Raw genomic sequence first — 18,279 nt, 5'->3', positions numbered from 1 at the left:
GCTGTATGTCTTGGAAACTGACTGGTGCTGTATGTCTTGGAAACTGACTGGTGCTGTATGTCTTGGAAACTGACTGGTGCTGTATGTCTTGGAAACTGACTGGTGCTGTATGTCTTGGAAACTGACTGGTGCTGTATGTCTTGGAAACTGACTGGTGCTGTATGTCTTGGAAACTGACTGGTGCTGTACGTCTTGGAAACTGACTGGTGCTGTACGTCTTGGAAACTGACTGGTGCTGTACGTCTTGGAAACTGACTGGTGCTGTACGTCTTGGAAACTGACTGGTGCTGTACGTCTTGGAAACTGACTGGTGCTGTACGTCTTGAAACTGACTGGTGCTGTATGTCTTGGAAACTGACTGGTGCTGTACGTCTTGGAAACTGACTGGTGCTGTACGTCTTGGAAACTGACTGGTGCTGTACGTCTTGGAAACTGACTGGTGCTGTACGTCTTGGAAACTGACTGGTGCTGTACGTCTTGGAAACTGACTGGTGCTGTACGTCTTGGAAACTGACTGGTGCTGTACGTCTTGGAAACTGACTGGTGCTGTACGTCTTGGAAACTGACTGGTGCTGTACGTCTTGGAAACTGACTGGTGCTGTACGTCTTGGAAACTGACTGGTGCTGTACGTCTTGGAAACTGACTGGTGCTGTACGTCTTGGAAACTGACTGGTGCTGTACGTCTTGGAAACTGACTGGTGCTGTACGTCTTGGAAACTGACTGGTGCTGTACGTCTTGGAAACTGACTGGTGCTGTACGTCTTGGAAACTGACTGGTGCTGTACGTCTTGGAAACTGACTGGTGCTGTACGTCTTGAAACTGACTGGTGCTGTACGTCTTGGAAACTGACTGGTGCTGTACGTCTTGGAAACTGACTGGTGCTGTACGTCTTGAAACTGACTGGTGCTGTACGTCTTGGAAACTGACTGGTGCTGTACGTCTTGGAAACTGACTGGTGCTGTACGTCTTGGAAACTGACTGGTGCTGTACGTCTTGGAAACTGACTGGTGCTGTACGTCTTGAAACTGACTGGTGCTGTACGTCTTGGAAACTGACTGGTGCTGTACGTCTTGGAAACTGACTGGTGCTGTACGTCTTGGAAACTGACTTGTGCTGTACGTCTTGGAAACTGACTTGTGCTGTACGTCTTGGAAACTGACTGGTGCTGTATGTCTTGGAAACTGACTGGTGCTGTATGTCTTGGAAACTGACTGGTGCTGTATGTCTTGGAAACTTACCCCGGACCCCAACCTACCCCGGACCCCAACTTACCCCGTCCCCCAACTTACTCAACTTACTCAACTTACCAACTTACTCAACTTACCCCGTCCCCCAACTTACTCAACTTACCCCGGACCCCAACTTACTCAACTTACCCCGGACCCCAACTTACCCCGGACCCCAACTTACCCCGGACCCCAACCTACCCCGGACCCCCAACTTACCCCGGACCCCCAACTTACCCCGGACCCCCAACTTACCCCGGACCCCCAACTTACCCCGGACCCCAACTTACCCCGGCCCCCAACTTACCCGGCCCCCAACTTACCCCGGACCCCAACTAACCCCGGACCCCAACTAACCCCGGACCCCAACTAAAGCTGATTTTACCCTAAGCTGAACCTCTTTGTGTCCAGGTCCATAAAGGACATACAGCCGAAAGACTTCGTTTCTAAACTCCAATTTAACTTCACCCTCCTTCAGGGTTGATGAGTCATTCAAAATGACTGTCAAAGCAACACGATAACTAGGGCTTTACTATGACGGTGAAACTTGTCAAAATGCTCAGTTTTGACACTTTCGCAAAGTAGTTCTTTCATATTTAAAAACATCTGATTTATGGAATTCTAAATTGTGGTCTATATTAAAAAGGAACTTGTTTTATTTAATATAACAGGCTTTTCAAATTCCATGTTCGTGCACAATTTCTACTTGAAATATGAAAAGGCAGTCTTGTGGTGGACCCGACTCTACTACTGCCTCTGTGTCTGCCTCTGTGTCTCAGGGCCATAATCGTATCATCGCCTACAGCCGACCCATCTACTTCTGTCTGTGCTGCGTGTTGATCTGGATGTTGGACTACGTCAGTGACAGAACCGGTTCAGCCCGGTTCACCCTGTACGGTGTCGCCGTCACTAGCTCCCTGGTTCTGTCCTCTGCCAGAGACCTCGTCATCGGTGAGACTACTGTACAGGAACATGTTTAATTGTTTGGATAAAGGGGCCAATCTGATCTTTCCACAATCCTGAACCACCTGTATGACACATTTATATATATTTTGTTGTTGTTGCTGAATGTTGTTGTTGTTGATGCTGAATGTTGTTGATGCTGAATGTTGTTGATGCTGAATGTTGTTGTTGCTGAATGTTGTTGTTGTTGATGCTGAATGTTGTTGTTGTTGTTGCTGAATGTTGTTGTTGCTGAATGTTGTTGCTGCTGAATGTTGTTGCTGCTGAATGTTGTTGCTGCTGAATGTTGTTGTTGCTGCTGAATGTTGTTGTTGTTGTTGAATGTTGCTGCTGAATGTTGTTGTTGTTGTTGAATGTTGTTGTTGTTGCTGAATGTTGTTGTTGTTGCTGAATGTTGTTGTTGTTGCTGAATGTTGTTGTTGTTGCTGAATGTTGTTGTTGTTGCTGAATGTTGTTGTTGTTGCTGAATGTTGTTGTTGTTGCTGAATGTTGTTGTTGTTGCTGAATGTTGTTGTTGTTGCTGAATGTTGTTGTTGTTGCTGAATGTTGTTGTTGCTGAATGTTGTTGTTGTTGCTGAATGTTGTTGTTGTTGCTGAATGTTGTTGTTGTTGCTGAATGTTGTTGTTGTTGCTGAATGTTGTTGTTGTTGTTGCTGAATGTTGTTGTTGTTGTTGCTGAATGTTGTTGTTGTTGCTGAATGTTGTTGTTGTTGCTGAATGTTGTTGTTGTTGCTGAATGTTGTTGTTGTTGCTGAATGTTGTTGTTGTTGCTGAATGTTGTTGTTGTTGCTGCCGAATGTTGTTGCTGCCGAATGTTGTTGCTGCCGAATGTTGTTGCTGCCGAATGTTGTTGCTGCCGAATGTTGTTGCTGCCGAATGTTGTTGTTGCTGCCGAATGTTGTTGTTGCTGCCGAATGTTGTTGTTGCTGCCGAATGTTGTTGTTGCTGCCGAATGTTGTTGTTGTTGCCGAATGTTGTTGTTGTTGCCGAATGTTGTTGTTGTTGCTGGATGTTGTTGTTGTTGCTGGATGTTTTGACTACTTTGACATAGAGGTTTTTAGTCAAATTCTGTTCCTGTTTTTTCCCCGTTCGTTCCTCTGTAGTGTTCACTCTGTGCTTTCCTGTCGTGTTCTTCGTGGGGCTCCTCCCCCAGGTCAACACCTTCGTCATGTACCTCTTTGAGCAGTTGGATATCCACGTGTTCGGGGGGAACGGTCAGTGAATGAATTCATCGAAATTCAATACACGTTACAATCTAAATGCTCTCTGCTGTCTGCTGTCTCACTGCTAAGGTCTCGTTGACCTTTCTGTAAGTTGTGGGAAACTTAAACACGTCGTTTTTAAACATTCTGACGTGATACACAGACACACACACACAGAGGGAGGGAGATGGGGAGTGAGGGGGGGAGTGGGGAGAGATGGTTTTCGTTGCACCAAATGTCCAAACCACTATTGTGAGGTGTTGCTGACCTCTTCTTCTCCACCTGCTTCCCCCACACAGCCTCCACCAGCCTTCTGTCATCGCTCTACAGTGTCCTGCGCAGCGCGGTCACCGTGGCCCTGCTCTACGGCCTCTGCTACGGGGCCCTAAAGGTCAGAACCATCCTCTCATCCCTGTGTTGTTCTGCGGTTCTAACCCCTCTATGTCCCTCTATCTAACAGGAGACCTGGGAACCTCAGCACATCCCTGTGTTGTTCTGCGGTTCTAACCCCTCTAATGCCCTCTATCTAACAGGAGACCTGGGAACCTCAGCACATCCCAGTGTTGTTCTGCGGTTCTAACCCCTCTAATGCCCTCTATCTAACAGGAGACCTGGGAACCTCAGCACATCCCTGTGTTGTTCTGCGGTTCTAACCCCTCTAATGCCCTCTATCTAACAGGAGACCTTGGAACCTCAGCACATCCCTGTGTTGTTCTGCGGTTCTAACCCCTCTAATGCCCTCTATCTAACAGGAGACCTGGGAACCTCAGCACATCCCTGTGTTGTTCTCGTTGTTCTGCGGTTCTCACCCCTATGTTCCTCTATCTAACAGGGGACCTGGGAACCTCAGCACATCCCTGTGTTGTTCTCGTTGTTCTGCGGTTCTCACCCCTATGTCCCTCTATCTAACAGGAGACCTGGGAACCTCAGCACATCCCTGTGTTCTGCGGTTCTAACCCCTCTATGTCCCTCTAACAGGAGACCTGGGAACCTCAGCACATCCCTGTGTTGTTCTCGTTGTTCTGCGGTCTCCTGGTGGCTGTCTCCTACCATCTGAGCCGACAGAGCAGTGACCCCTCTGTCCTGATGTGAGTCTATCCTACGGGACCTCCCCTTCTATCTGACAACACATATTTCTACATGCAACAACTCCACTATTCTCTGGGACTTGATGACATTTGACCTTTGACATACTCCTCCCTGGACTATATTAGTTTTAACCAGTGGTTTGGACTGTGTTTCCACTGACCTCGTTGCCTTGTCCCCTTTTCCACAGTTCCTTGGTGCATTCCAAGCTTCTGCCCAACATGAAAGACAAGAACTCAGAAGACCCCCTGTCTGAGGTCCAGGATCCTTTACCAGAGAAACTCAGGGGTTCTGTGGTGAGTAGTTAGTTAGTTAGTTAGTTAGTTAGTTAGTTAGTTAGTTAGTTAGTTAGTTAGTTAGTTAGTTAGTTAGTTGTCTGAGGTGCAGGATCCTTTACCAGAAAAACTCAGGGGTTCTGTGGTGAGTAGTTAGTTAGTTAGTTAGTTAGTTAGTTAGTTAGTTAGTTAGTTAGTTAGTTAGTTAGTTAGTTAGTTGTCTGAGGTGCAGGATCCTTTACCTGAGAAACTCAGGGGTTCTGTGGTTAGTTAGTTAGTTAGTTAGTTAGTTAGTTAGTTAGTTGTCTGAGGTCCAGGATCCTTTACCTGAGAAACTCAGGGGTTCTGTGGTGAGTAGTTAGTTAGTTAACTAGTTACTGGTTGGTTGGTTACAGTGCCTTCAGAAAATATTCACACCCCTTGACATGTTGTGTTCCAGCCTGAATTTAAAATGGATTAAATAGAGATTTTGTCACTGGCCTACCCACGACACCCCATAATGATTATTTTTATGTTTAATGAAAAGCTGAAATGTCTTGTCAATAAGTATTCAAACCATTTGTTATGGCAGGCCATAAAAATATGCTTATCAAGTCACTGAAGCGAGTAAAAATCGTCTGACCTTGGTTGCAACACTCACTACCGAGTTCCAAACTGCCTCTGGAAGCAACGTCAGCACAAGAACTGTTCTTCAGGAGCTTCATGAAATGGGTTTCCATGGCCGAGCAGCTGCACACAAGCCTCAGATCACCACGCGCAATGCCAAGTGTCGGCTGGAGTGGTGTAAAGCTCGCCGCCATTGGACTCTGGAGCAGTGGAAACACGTTCTCTGGAGTGATGAATCACGGTTCACCATCTGGCAGTCAGTCTACTCCCTACACAGAACAGCTCAAACGGTCTCTAACCAGAATAGAAAGAGGAGTGGGAGGCCCCGGTGCACAACTGAGCAAGAGGACAAGTACATTAGAGTGTCTAGTTTGAGAAACAGTCACCTCACAAGTCCTCAACTGGCAGCTTCATTAAATAGTACCCGCAAAACACCAGTCTCAACGTCAACAGTGAACAGGAGACTCTGGGATGCTGGCCTTCTAGTCAGAGTTCCTCTGTCCAGTCTCAACGTCAACAGTGAAGAGGCGACTGCAGGAAAATGTTTGTCTAGCAATTATCAACAATCAATTTGACCAAGCTTGAAGAATTTAAAAAACAATGTGCAAGTGTTGTAAAATCCTGGTGCTCTTAGAGATTTACCCAGAACGACTCACAGCTGTAATCACTGTCAAAGGTGCTTCTACAAACAATTGACTCAGGGGTGAATAATTATGTAGATTAGATATTTGTGTATTTGTTTTTAAATACATTTGTAAAAATGTCTATGAATATGTTTTGACTTTGTCATTATGGAGTATTGTGTGTAGATGGGCCAGGGAAAAAAAGTAATTTAATACATTTTGAAAATCGGGTTGAAAAACAACAAAATGTGGATTAAATTAAGGGTTATGAATACTCTCTGAAGGCAGGTAGTTAGTTAGTTGTCTGAGGTGCAGAGTCCTCATCCTGAAAAGCTAGTGTTCTGTAGTAAGTGGTTGTTGTAATATTGACTGGTTCTAATCAGGCCTCATTATCGAGTCTTTGTAAATCCACCCCCCCCTCTGTCTCCTAACCCCCCTCCTCTGTCTCCTAACCCCCCCCTCTGTCTCCTAACCCTCCCCCTCTGTCTCCTAACCCTCCCTCTCTGTCTCCTAACCCTCCCTCTCTGTCTCCTAACCCTCCCTCTCTGTCTCCTAACCCTCCCTCTCTGTCTCCTAACCCTCCCTCTCTGTCTCCTAACCCTCCCTCTCTGTCTCCTAACCCTCCCTCTCTGTCTCCTAACCCTCCCTCTCTGTCTCCTAACCCTCCCTCTCTGTCTCCTAACCCTCCCTCTCTGTCTCCTAACCCTCCTGTAATGTCTCTAGGCCGTGGGCCCTCCTCTCTGTCTCCTAACCCTCCTGTAATGTCTCTAGACCGTAGGCCCTCCCTCTGTCTCCTAACCCTCCCTCTCTGTCTTCTAACCCTCCCTCTCTGTCTTCTAACCCTCCCTCTCTGTCTCCTAACCCTCCCTCTCTGTCTCCTAACCCTCCTGTAATGTCTCTAGGACGTGGGCCCCCCTCTCTGTCTCCTAACCCTCCGGTAATGTCTCTCCTCTCCTCTCTGTCTCCTAACCCTCCTGTAATGTCTCCTAAACCTTCTGTAATGTCTCTCCTCTCCTCTCTGTCTCCTAACCCTCCTGTAATGTCTCTCCTCTCCTCTCGGTCTCCTAAACCTCCTGTAATGTCTCTCCTAACCCTCCTGTAATGTCTCTCCTCTCCTCTCTGTCTCCAAACCCTCCTGTAATGTCTCTTGGCCGTTGACCAAGGATGTGTACTTCCAAACCTTATTGATGCCTGACGTCAGAACAGTATCAACCACCTCTGGTTCTCGCCTGGTCTCAGATCTGTTAGTGTTGGCTCACAGCCCATGGTTGTCTGTCTGTCCTCCTAACCTAACTGTCCTGTCTGTCTGTCCTTTCCTCCTAACCTAACTGTCCTGTCTGTCTGTCCTTTCCTCCTAACCTAACTGTCCTGTCTGTCTGTCCTCTCCTCCTAACCCAACTGTCCTCCTGTCTGTCTGTCCTCTCCTCCTAACCTAACTGACCTGTCTGTCTGTCCTCTCCTCCTAACCTAACTGTCCTGTCTCTGTCCTCTCCTCCTAACCTAACTGTCCTGTCTGTCCTCTCCTCCTAACCTAACTGTCCTGTCTGTCTGTCCTCTCCTCCTAACCTAACTGACCTGTCTGTCTGTCCTCTCCTCCTAACCTAACTGACCTGTCTGTCTGTCCTCTCCTCCTAACCTAACTGTCCTGTCTCTGTCCTCTCCTCCTAACCTAACTGTCCTGTCTGTCCTCTCCTCCTAACCTAACTGTCCTGTCTGTCTGTCCTCTCCTCCTAACCTAACTGACCTGTCTGTCTGTCCTCTCCTCCTAACCCAACTGTCCTCCTGTCTGTCTGTCTGTCCTCTCCTCCTAACCTAACTGACCTCCTGTCTGTCTGTCCTCTCCTCCTAACCTAACTGACCTGTCGGTCTGTCCTCGCTTCCTAACCTAACTGTCCTGTCTGTCTGTCTGTCCTTTCCTCCTAACCTGTCTGACAGTCTGTCTGTCTGTCCTCTCCTCCTAACCTAACAGTCCTGTCTGTCTGTCTGTCTGTCTGTCTGTCTGTCTGTCTGTCTGTCTGTCTGTCTGTCTGTCTGTCTGTCTGTCTGTCTGTCTGTCTGTCTGTCTGTCTGTCTGTCTGTCTGTCTGTCTGTCTGTCTGTCTGTCTGTCTGTCTGTCTGTCTGTCTGTCTGTCTGTCTGTCTGTCTGTCTGTCTGTCTGTCTGTCTGTCTGTCTGTCTGTCTGTCTGTCTGTCTGTCTGTCTGTCTGTCTGTCTGTCTGTCTGTCTGTCTGTCTGTCTGTCTGTCTGTCTGTCTGTCTGTCTGTCTGTCTGTCTGTCTGTCTGTCTGTCTGTCTGTCTGTCTGTCTGTCTGTCTGTCTGTCTGTCTGTCTGTCTGTCTGTCTGTCTGTCTGTCTGTCTGTCTGTCTGTCTGTCTGTCTGTCTGTCTGTCTGTCCTCTCCTCCTAACCCAACTGTCCTCCTGTCTGTCCCCCAGAGTGAGCGTCTCCATTCCGACCTGATCGTCTGCGTTGTCATCGCTGTCCTCTACTTTGCCATCCACGTCAGCACCATGTTCATCGTTCTGCAGGTACAGTAGAGCTCTGCATCGTTAATCTCTTGCCGTTGTGCCCTTGAGCAGGGCACTAAACTGCTTTGGTGACGTTGTGATGTACCTGGTTTCCAACCTCTTTGGGTGTGTGTGTCAGGCAGTTGAGTTGGAAGATCAATGCCTGATAAGAAAATTTGACAAAGTAGAATTTTTGTTCTATCACCATGTATAACATATTTAACTCATCTCTCCCTCCCTGTCCCACCATCTGTCTCTCCCCCCCCCCCTCTTCTCTCACCCATCTCTCTCTCATCTCTCATCTCTCCCCTAATCTTCTCTCACTCATCTCTCTCCTCTTTCTCTCACCTCTCTCTCCTCTCTCTCCTCTTTCTCTCCCCTCTCTCTCCTCTCTCTCTCTCTCTCCCCTCTCTCTCTCTCTCTCTCCCCTCTCTCCCCTCTCTCTCTCTCTCTCTCTCTCTCTCTCTCTCTCCCCTCTCTCTCTCTCTCCCCTCTCTCTCTCTCTCTCCCCTCTCTCTCTCTCTCTCTCTCTCTCTCCTCTCTCTCTCCCTCTCTCTCTCTCTCTCTCTCTCTCTCTCTCTCCTCTTCTCTCCCCTCTCTCTCCTCTTCTCTCTCTCCTCTCCCCTCTCTCTCTCTCCTCTTCTCTCCCCTCTCTCTCTCTCCTCTTCTCTCCCCTCTCTCTCTCTCCTCTTCTCTCCCCTCTCTCTCTCTCCTCTTCTCTCCCCTCTCTCTCTCTCCTCTTCTCTCCCCTCTCTCTCTCTCCTCTTCTCTCCTCTCTCTCTCTCTCCTCTTCTCTCCCCTCTCTCTCTCTCTCCTCTTCTCTCCCCTCTCTCTCCTCTTCTCTCACCTCTCTCTCCTCTTCTCTCCCCTCTCTCTCTCTCCTCTTCTCTCCCCTCTCTCTCTCTCCTCTTCTCTCTCCCCTCTCTCTCTCTCCTCTTCTCTCCCCCCTCTCTCTCTCTCCTCTTTCTCTCCCCCCTGTTGACCACCACAGCCGTTCCTGAGCTACGTGCTGTATTCTCTACTGGGAGCGGTGGGCCTGCTGACACATTACCTGCTGCCTCAGGTCCGCAAGCAGCTACCCTGGTACTGCTTCTCACACCCACTGCTCAAGACCAGGGAGTATTACCAGTTTGAGGTCAGAGGTAAGACACCCTAAATACCCCACATCCCTGAATACCCCACACCCACTGCTCAAGACCAGGGAGTATTACTAATTTGAGGTCAGAGGTAAGACACCCTAAATACCACACATCCCTAAATACCACACATCCCTAAATACCACACATCCCCAAATACCACACATCCCCAAATACCACACATCCCCAAATACCACACATCCCCAAATACCACACATCCCCAAATACCACACATCCCCAAATACCACACATCCCCAAATACCACACATCCCCAAATACCACACATCCCCAAATACCACACATCCCCAAATACCACACATCCCCAAATACCACACATCCCCAGATACCACACATCCCCAGATACCACACACCCACTGCTCAAGACCAGGGATTATTACCAGTTTGAGGTCAGAGGTAAGACACCCCTGAATACCCCACACCCTTAAATACCCGACTGTCTTTCCTGTTGTCAGTTAACCTTTTAGGGGCCATTTCAACAGACTTGCATATTAACCTTATCCAGAACTATGTTACTGCTTTTTCTTCCAGGAGTAGGATGAGTCTCCGTCTCCGGGAAACTGGTCCGATGTGTAATAGGTTATATTCACAACGTAGAGCCACGTTGCTGACTGACTGACCAAACCCTTTGTTTGTTTGTTTTGTAGGCGCGGCCCATGTGATGTGGTTCGAGAAGCTCCACGTGTGGCTGCTGTTCTTAGAGAAGAATATTCTGTATCCCCTGGTCATCCTCAACGTGCTGAGTGGCAGCGCCAGGGATCTGGCCAGTCCCAGGAAACTGGACACGGAGTGAGTTCTCTACTCTGCTTAATCTCTAATGCCACCCTGTCCTCTAAAGTCGCTCTGGATAAGAGCGTCTGCTAAATGACTTAAATGTAAATGTAGTGCACTAGTTGTGACCTGGGCTCGTAGGACTCCTATATAAGGGGGGGATGGGGTAGAGGTCTTCAAGGGTCTCAGGAGTTGGAACCGTTACGAAATAGATACCGCGATTTATGGAGAAATAACTCATTTACGAAAGACCCGTTTCCGAATGGACCCGAGGACGGAGCAATCGGAGGAAAATGGCCTTGTACGGGGGGGGGGGCGTGACCAAGAACCCGATTGTCACTCTGACAGAGACAATAATAACAATATTAAAACTTGTCTCCGAGGATTTTCTCCTTGTCTGCTTCTTCTCTAACTTTCCTTTTACTTCAATGGAAAAAAACCTCCATCTTCGCAATCAACAGTAGCCAAGGCTCGTCTGTCTGTCTCTCTCTCTCTCAATTAAATTCAAGGGGCTTTATTGGCATGGGAAACATGTGTTAACATTGCCAAAGCAAGTGAGGTAGATAATATACAAAAGTGAAATAAACAATAAAAATTTACAGTAAACATCACACATACAGAAGTTTCAAAACAATAAAGACATTACAAATGTCATATTATATATGTATTGTTAAAACACTGTGTATATATATATACAGTGTTTTAACAATGTACAAATGGTTAAAGGACACAAGATAAAATAAATAAGCATAGATATGGGTTGTATTTACAATGGTGTTTTTTCTTCACTGGTTGCCCTTTTCTCGTGGCAACAGGTCACAAATCTTGCTGCTGTGATGTCACACTGTGGAATTTCACCCAGTAGATATGGGAGTTTATCAAAATTGGATTTGTTTTCGAATTCTTTGTGGATCTGTGTAATCTGAGGGAAATATGTCTCTCTAATATGGTCATACATTGGGCAGGAGGTTAGGAAGTGCAGCTCAGTTTCCACCTCATTTTGTGGGCAGTGAGCACATAGCCTGTCTTCTCTTGAGAGCCATGTCTGCCTACGGCGGCCTTTCTCAATAGCAAGGCTATGCTCACTGAGTCTGTACTTAGTCAAAGCTTTCCTTAATTTTGGGTCAGTCACAGTGGTCAGGTATTCTACCACTGTGTACTCTCTTTTTAGGGCCAAATAGCATTCTAGTTTGCTCTGTTTTTTTGTTAATTCTTTCCATGTGTCAAGTAATTATCTTTATCTTTTAGTTTTCTCATGATTTGATTGGGTCTAATTGTGTTTCTGTCCTGGGGCTCTGTGGGGTGTGTTTGTGTTTGTGAACAGAGCCCCAGGACCAGCTTGCTTAGGGGACTCTTCTCCAGGTTCATCTCTCTGTAGGTGATGGCTTTGTTGTGGAAGGTTTGGGAATCGCTTCCTTTTAGGTGGTTGTAGAATTTAATGGCTCTTTTCTGGATTTTGATAATTAGTGGGTATCGGATTAATTCTGCTCTGCATGCATTATTTGGTGTTTTACGTTGTACACGGAGGATATTTTGGCGCTGAATTCTGCGTGCAGAGTCTCAATTTGGTGTTTGTCCCATTTTGTGAAATCTTGGTTGGTGAGCGGACCCCAGACCTCACAACCATAAAGGGCAATGGGCTCTATGACTGATTCAAGTATTTTTAGCCAGATCCTAATTGGTATGTTGAAATTTATGTTTCTTTTGATGGCATAGAATGCCCTTCTTGCCTTGTCTCTCAGATTGTTCACAGCTTTGTGGAAGTTACCTGTGGGCGCTGATGTTTAGGCCAAAGTATATATCGTTTTTTGTGTGCTCACGGGCAACGGTGTCTAGATGGAATTTGTATTTGTGGTCCTGGTGACTGGACCTTTTTTGGAACACCATTATTTTGGTCTTACTGAGATTTACTGTCAGGGCCCAGGTCTGACAGAATCTGTGCATAAGATCTAGGTGCTGCTGTAGGCCCTCCTTGGTTGGTGACAGAAGCACCAGATCATCAGCAAACAGCAGACATTTGACTTCAGATTCTCGTACGGTGAGGCCGGGTGCTGCAGACTTTTTTTAGTGCCCGCGCCAATTCGTTGATATATATGTTGAGGAGGGTGGGGCTTAAGCTGCATCCCTGTCTCACCCCACGGCCCTGTGTGAAGAAATGTGTGTTTTTTGCCCAATTTATCAGCACACTTGTTGTTTGTGTACATGGTTTTTATAATGTCATATGTTTTACCCCCAACACCACTTTCCATCAGTTTGTATAGCAGACCCTCATGCCAAATTGAGTCGAAGGCTTTTTTGAAATCAACAAAGCATGAGAAGACTTTGCCTTTGTTTTGGTTTGTTTGTTTGTCATTTAGGGTGTGCAGGCTGAATACGTGGTCTGTTGTACGGTAATTTGGTAAAAAGCCAATTTGACATTTGCTCAGTACATTGTTTTCATTGAGGAAATGTACGAGTCTGCTGTTAATAATAATGCAGAGGATTTTCCCAAGGTTACTGTTGACACATATTCCATGGTAGTTATTGGGGTCAAATTTGTCTCCACTTTTGTGGATTGGGGTGATCAGTCCTTGGTTCCAAATATTGGGGAAGATGCCAGAGCTAAGGATGATGTTAAAGAGTTTTAGTATAGCTAATTGGAATTTGTTGTCTGTATATCTATCTCTATTAACCCTATCTCTCTGTGTTTACCAGCTCTATTCTCTATTCTCTGTGTTTACCAGCTCTATTCTCTGTGTTTACCAGCTCTATTTTCTCTGTGTTTACCAGCTCTATTATCTGTGTTTACCAGCTCTATTCTCTCTGTGTTTACCAGCTCTATCTCTCTGTGTTTACCAGCTCTATTCTCTGTGTTTACCAGCTCTATTCTCTGTGTTTACCAGCTCTATTCTCTGTGTTTACCAGCTCTATTTTCTCTGTGTTTACCAGCTCTATTATCTGTGTTTACCAGCTCTATTCTCTATTCTCTGTGTTTACCAGCTCTATTCTCTGTGTTTACCAGCTCTATTCTCTGTGTTTACCAGCTCTATTCTCTCTGTGTTTACCAGCTCTATTCTCTCTGTGTTTACCAGCTCTATTCTCTCTGTGTTTACCAGCTCTATTCTCTCTGTGTTTACCAGCTCTATTCTCTCTGTGTTTACCAGCTCTATCTCTCTGTGTTTACCAGCTCTATTCTCTATTCTCTGTGTTTACCAGCTCTATTCTCTGTGTTTACCAGCTCTATTCTCTGTGTTTACCAGCTCTATTTTCTCTGTGTTTACCAGCTCTATTTTCTCTGTGTTTACCAGCTCTATTCTCTATTCTCTGTGTTTACCAGCTCTATTCTCTGTGTTTACCAGCTCTATTCTCTCTGTGTTTACCAGCTCTATTCTCTCTGTGTTTACCAGCTCTATTCTCTCTGTGTTTACCAGCTCTATTCTCTCTGTGTTTACCAGCTCTATTCTCTCTGTGTTTACCAGCTCTATTCTCTCTGTGTTTACCAGCTCTATTCTCTCTGTGTTTACCAGCTCTATTCTCTCTGTGTTTACCAGCTCTATTCTCTGTGTTTACCAGCTCTATTCTCTGTGTTTACCAGCTCTATTCTCTGTGTTTACCAGCTCTATTCTCTCTGTGTTTACCAGCTCTATTCTCTGTGTGTTTACCAGCTCTATTCTCTGTGTGTTTACCAGCTCTATTCTCTGTGTGTTTACCAGCTCTATTCTCTGTGTGTTTACCAGCTCTATTCTCTGTGTTTACCAGCTCTATTCTCTCTGTGTTTACCAGCTCTATTCTCTCTGTGTTTACCAGCTCTATTCTCTCTGTGTTTACCAGCTCTATTCTCTCTGTGTTTACCAGCTCTATTATCTATTCTCTCTGTGTTTACCAGCTCTATTATCTATTCTCTCTGTGTTTACCAGCTCTATTATCTATTCTCTCTGTGTTTACCAGCTCTATTATCTGTGTTTACCAGCTCTATTCTCTATTATCTCTGTGTTTACCAGCTCTATTATCTGTGTTTACCAGCTCTATTCTCTATTCTCTCTGTGTTTACCAGCTCTATTATCTGTGTTTACCAGCTCTATTCTCTATTCTCTCTGTGTTTACCAGCTCTATTCTCTCTGTGTTTACCAGCTCTATTCTCTCTGTGTTTACCAGCTCTATTATCTATTCTCTCTGTGTTTACCAGCTCTATTATCTATTCTCTCTGTGTTTACCAGCTCTATTATCTATTCTCTCTGTGTTTACCAGCTCTATTATCTGTGTTTACCAGCTCTATTCTCTATTATCTCTGTGTTTACCAGCTCTATTATCTGTGTTTACCAGCTCTATTCTCTATTCTCTCTGTGTTTACCAGCTCTATTATCTGTGTTTACCAGCTCTATTCTCTATTCTCTCTGTGTTTACCAGCTCTATTCTCTCTGTGTTTACCAGCTCTATTCTCTCTGTGTTTACCAGCTCTATTCTCTCTGTGTTTACCAGCTCTATTCTCTCTGTGTTTACCAGCTCTATTCTCTCTGTGTTTACCAGCTCTATTCTCTCTGTGTTTACCAGCTCTATTCTCTCTGTGTTTACCAGCTCTATTCTCTCTGTGTTTACCAGCTCTATTCTCTCTGTGTTTACCAGCTCTATTCTCTCTGTGTTTACCAGCTCTATTCTCTCTGTGTTTACCAGCTCTATTCTCTCTGTGTTTACCAGCTCTATTCTCTCTGTGTTTACCAGCTCTATTCTCTCTGTGTTTACCAGCTCTATTCTCTCTGTGTTTACCAGCTCTATTCTCTCTGTGTTTACCAGCTCTATTCTCTCTGTGTTTACCAGCTCTATTCTCTCTGTGTTTACCAGCTCTATTCTCTCTGTGTTTACCAGCTCTATTCTCTCTGTGTTTACCAGCTCTATTCTCTCTGTGTTTACCAGCTCTATTCTCTCTGTGTTTACCAGCTCTATTCTCTCTGTGTTTACCAGCTCTATTCTCTCTGTGTTTACCAGCTCTATTCTCTCTGTGTTTACCAGCTCTATTCTCTCTGTGTTTACCAGCTCTATTCTCTCTGTGTTTACCAGCTCTATTCTCTATTCTCTCTGTGTTTACCAGCTCTATTCTCTATTCTCTCTGTGTTTACCAGCTCTATTCTCTATTCTCTCTGTGTTTACCAGCTCTATTCTCTCTGTGTTTACCAGCTCTATTCTCTCTGTGTTTACCAGCTCTATTCTCTATTCTCTCTGTGTTTACCAGCTCTATTCTCTATTCTCTCTGTGTTTACCAGCTCTATTCTCTCTGTGTTTACCAGCTCTATTCTCTATTCTCTCTGTGTTTACCAGCTCTATTCTCTCTGTGTTAAGCAGCAGGTAGCTGGAATCAGGTGATTACGGTTGTAAGCCTGTTTTAGTGACGTCATTTGCCAGCTGGGTCATTAAACATGCAGTCATAAAGTCCCCTCTTCTTATCTCTCTCTACCCCTCTTTCCCTCTCCATTTCTATCTTTTCCCTCTCTCCGTTTCTCTCTCTTTCCCCTCTTTCCGTTTCTCTCTCTTTCCCCTCTCTCCGTTTCTCTCTCTTTCCCCTCTCTCCGTTTCTCTCTCTTTCCCCTCTCTCCGTTTCTCTCTCTTTCCCCTCTCTCCGTTTCTCTCTCTTTCCCCTCTCTCCGTTTCTCTCTCTTTCCCCTCTCTCCGTTTCTCTCTCTTTCCCCTCTCTCCGTTTCTCTCTCTTTCCCCTCTCTCTTTCCCTCTCTCTTTCCCCTCTCTCTTTCCCTCTCTCTTTCCCCTCTCTGTTTCTCTCTTTCCCCTCTCTGTTTCTCTCTTTCCCCCTCTCTGTTTCTCTCTCTTTCCCCCTCTCTGTTTCTCTCTCTTTCCCCCTCTCCGTTTCGCTCTCTTTCCCCCTTTCCGTTTCGCTCTCTTTCCCCCTCTCCGTTTCGCTCTCTTTCCGTTTCGCTCTCTTTCCGTTTCGCTCTCTTTCCGTTTCGCTCTCTTTCCGTTTCGCTCTCTTTCCGTTTCGCTCTCTTTCCGTTTCGCTCCTCTTTCCGTTTCGCTCCTCTTTCCGTTTCTCTCCTCTTTCCGTTTCGCTCCTCTTTCCGTTTCTCTCCTCTTTCCGTTTCTCTCCTCTTTCCGTTTCTCTCCTCTTTCCGTTTCTCTCCTCTTTCCGTTTCCCTCCTCTTTCCGTTTCCCTCCTCTTTCCGTTTCCCTCCTCTTTCCGTTTCCCTCCTCTTTCCGTTTCCCTCTTTCCGTTTCCCTCTTTCCGTTTCCCTCTTTCCGTTTCCCTCCTCTCTCTTTCCGTTTCCCTCCTCTCTCTTTCCGTTTCCCTCCTCTCTCTTTCCGTTTCCCTCCTCTCTCTTTCCGTTTCCCTCCCCTCTCTTTCCGTTTCCCTCCCCTCTCTTTCCGTTTCCCTCCCCTCTCTTTCCGTTTCCCTCCCCTCTCTTTCCGTTTCCCTCCCCTCTCTTTCCGTTTCCCTCCCCTCTCTTTCCGTTTCCCTCCCCTCTCTTTCCGTTTCCCTCCCCTCTCTTTCCGTTTCCCTCCCCTCTCTTTCCGTTTCCCTCCCCTCTCTTTCCGTTTCCCTCCTTTACAGGGTTGGAGCGTTGATGATAACAGTGGCAGGTCTGAAGCTGCTTCGTTCCTCATACAGCAGCCCCACCTACCAGTACATCACAGTCCTCTTCACCGTCCTCTTCTTCACCTTCGACTACCGCAACCTATCAGAGACCCTGCTGCTAGACCTCTTCCTCATGTCCATCGTTTTCAGCAAGGTGAGTGGAACTAAGGGAGCTGATAGGCCTCTACAATGGACTAGTAATGGACTGTCTCAGTGGACTAATCCATTATGGAGGCCTGTCTCAGTGGACTAATCCATTGTAGAGGCCTGTCTCAGTGGACTAATCCATTATGGAGGCCTGTCTCAGTGGACTAATCCATTGTAGAGGTCTGTCTCAGTGGACTAATCCATTATGGAGGCCTGTCTCAGTGGACTAATCCATTGTAGAGGCCTGTCTCAGTGGACTAATCCATTGTAGAGGCCTGTCTCAGTGGACTAATCCATTGTGGAGGCCTGTCTCAGTGGACTAATCCATTGTAGAGGCCTGTCTCAGTGGACTAATCCATTGCGGAGGCCTGTCTCGGTGGACTAGTCCATTGCGGAGGCCTGTCTCGGTGGACTAGTCCATTGCGGAGGCCTGTCTCGGTGGACTAGTCCATTGCGGAGGCCTGTCTCGGTGGACTAGTCCATTGCGGAGGCCTGTCTCGGTGGACTAGTCCATTGCGGAGGCCTGTCTCGGTGGACTAGTCCATTGCGGAGGCCTGTCTCGGTGGACTAGTCCATTGCGGAGGCCTGTCTCGGTGGACTAGTCCATTGCGGAGGCCTGTCTCGGTGGACTAGTCCATTGCGGAGGCCTGTCTCGGTGGACTAGTCCATTGCGGAGGCCTGTCTCGGTGGACTAGTCCATTGCGGAGGCCTGTCTCGGTGGACTAGTCCATTGCGGAGGCCTGTCTCGGTGGACTAGTCCATTGCGGAGGCCTGTCTCGGTGGACTAGTCCATTGCGGAGGCCTGTCTCGGTGGACTAGTCCATTGCGGAGGCCTGTCTCGGTGGACTAGTCCATTGCGGAGGCCTGTCTCGGTGGACTAGTCCATTGCGGAGGCCTGTCTCGGTGGACTAGTCCATTGCGGAGGCCTGTCTCGGTGGACTAGTCCATTGCGGAGGCCTGTCTCGGTGGACTAGTCCATTGCGGAGGCCTGTCTCGGTGGACTAGTCCATTGCGGAGGCCTGTCTCGGTGGACTAGTCCATTGCGGAGGCCTGTCTCGGTGGACTAGTCCATTGCGGAGGCCTGTCTCGGTGGACTAGTCCATTGCGGAGGCCTGTCTCGGTGGACTAGTCCATTGCGGAGGCCTGTCTCGGTGGACTAGTCCA

General features: G+C 46.9%; 1 protein-coding gene across 1 annotated transcript in view; it reads left to right on the top strand.

The window, feature by feature from the left end:
- Positions 1-1,882: 1,882 nt before the first annotated feature.
- LOC124027649 (pecanex-like protein 1) overlaps positions 1,883-18,279 on the top strand; it is a gene marked incomplete at its 3' end in the record, with an annotated part of 39,066 nt that continues 22,669 nt past the window's right edge. The window contains 9 exon segments of the mRNA XM_046340011.1: positions 1,883-2,179; positions 3,295-3,405; positions 3,693-3,784; positions 4,372-4,481; positions 4,670-4,775; positions 8,416-8,508; positions 9,479-9,629; positions 10,289-10,430; positions 16,945-17,122. Of these exon segments, the coding sequence (XP_046195967.1) occupies positions 1,942-2,179; positions 3,295-3,405; positions 3,693-3,784; positions 4,372-4,481; positions 4,670-4,775; positions 8,416-8,508; positions 9,479-9,629; positions 10,289-10,430; positions 16,945-17,122 (1,221 nt within the window).

The sequence above is a fragment of the Oncorhynchus gorbuscha genome, unplaced genomic scaffold, assembly GCF_021184085.1.
Source record: "Oncorhynchus gorbuscha isolate QuinsamMale2020 ecotype Even-year unplaced genomic scaffold, OgorEven_v1.0 Un_scaffold_3426, whole genome shotgun sequence".
Lineage (NCBI taxonomy): Eukaryota > Metazoa > Chordata > Actinopteri > Salmoniformes > Salmonidae > Oncorhynchus > Oncorhynchus gorbuscha.
Note: the sequence above shows the minus strand (reverse complement) of the source record. Positions and strands in the feature narration are given on the sequence as shown.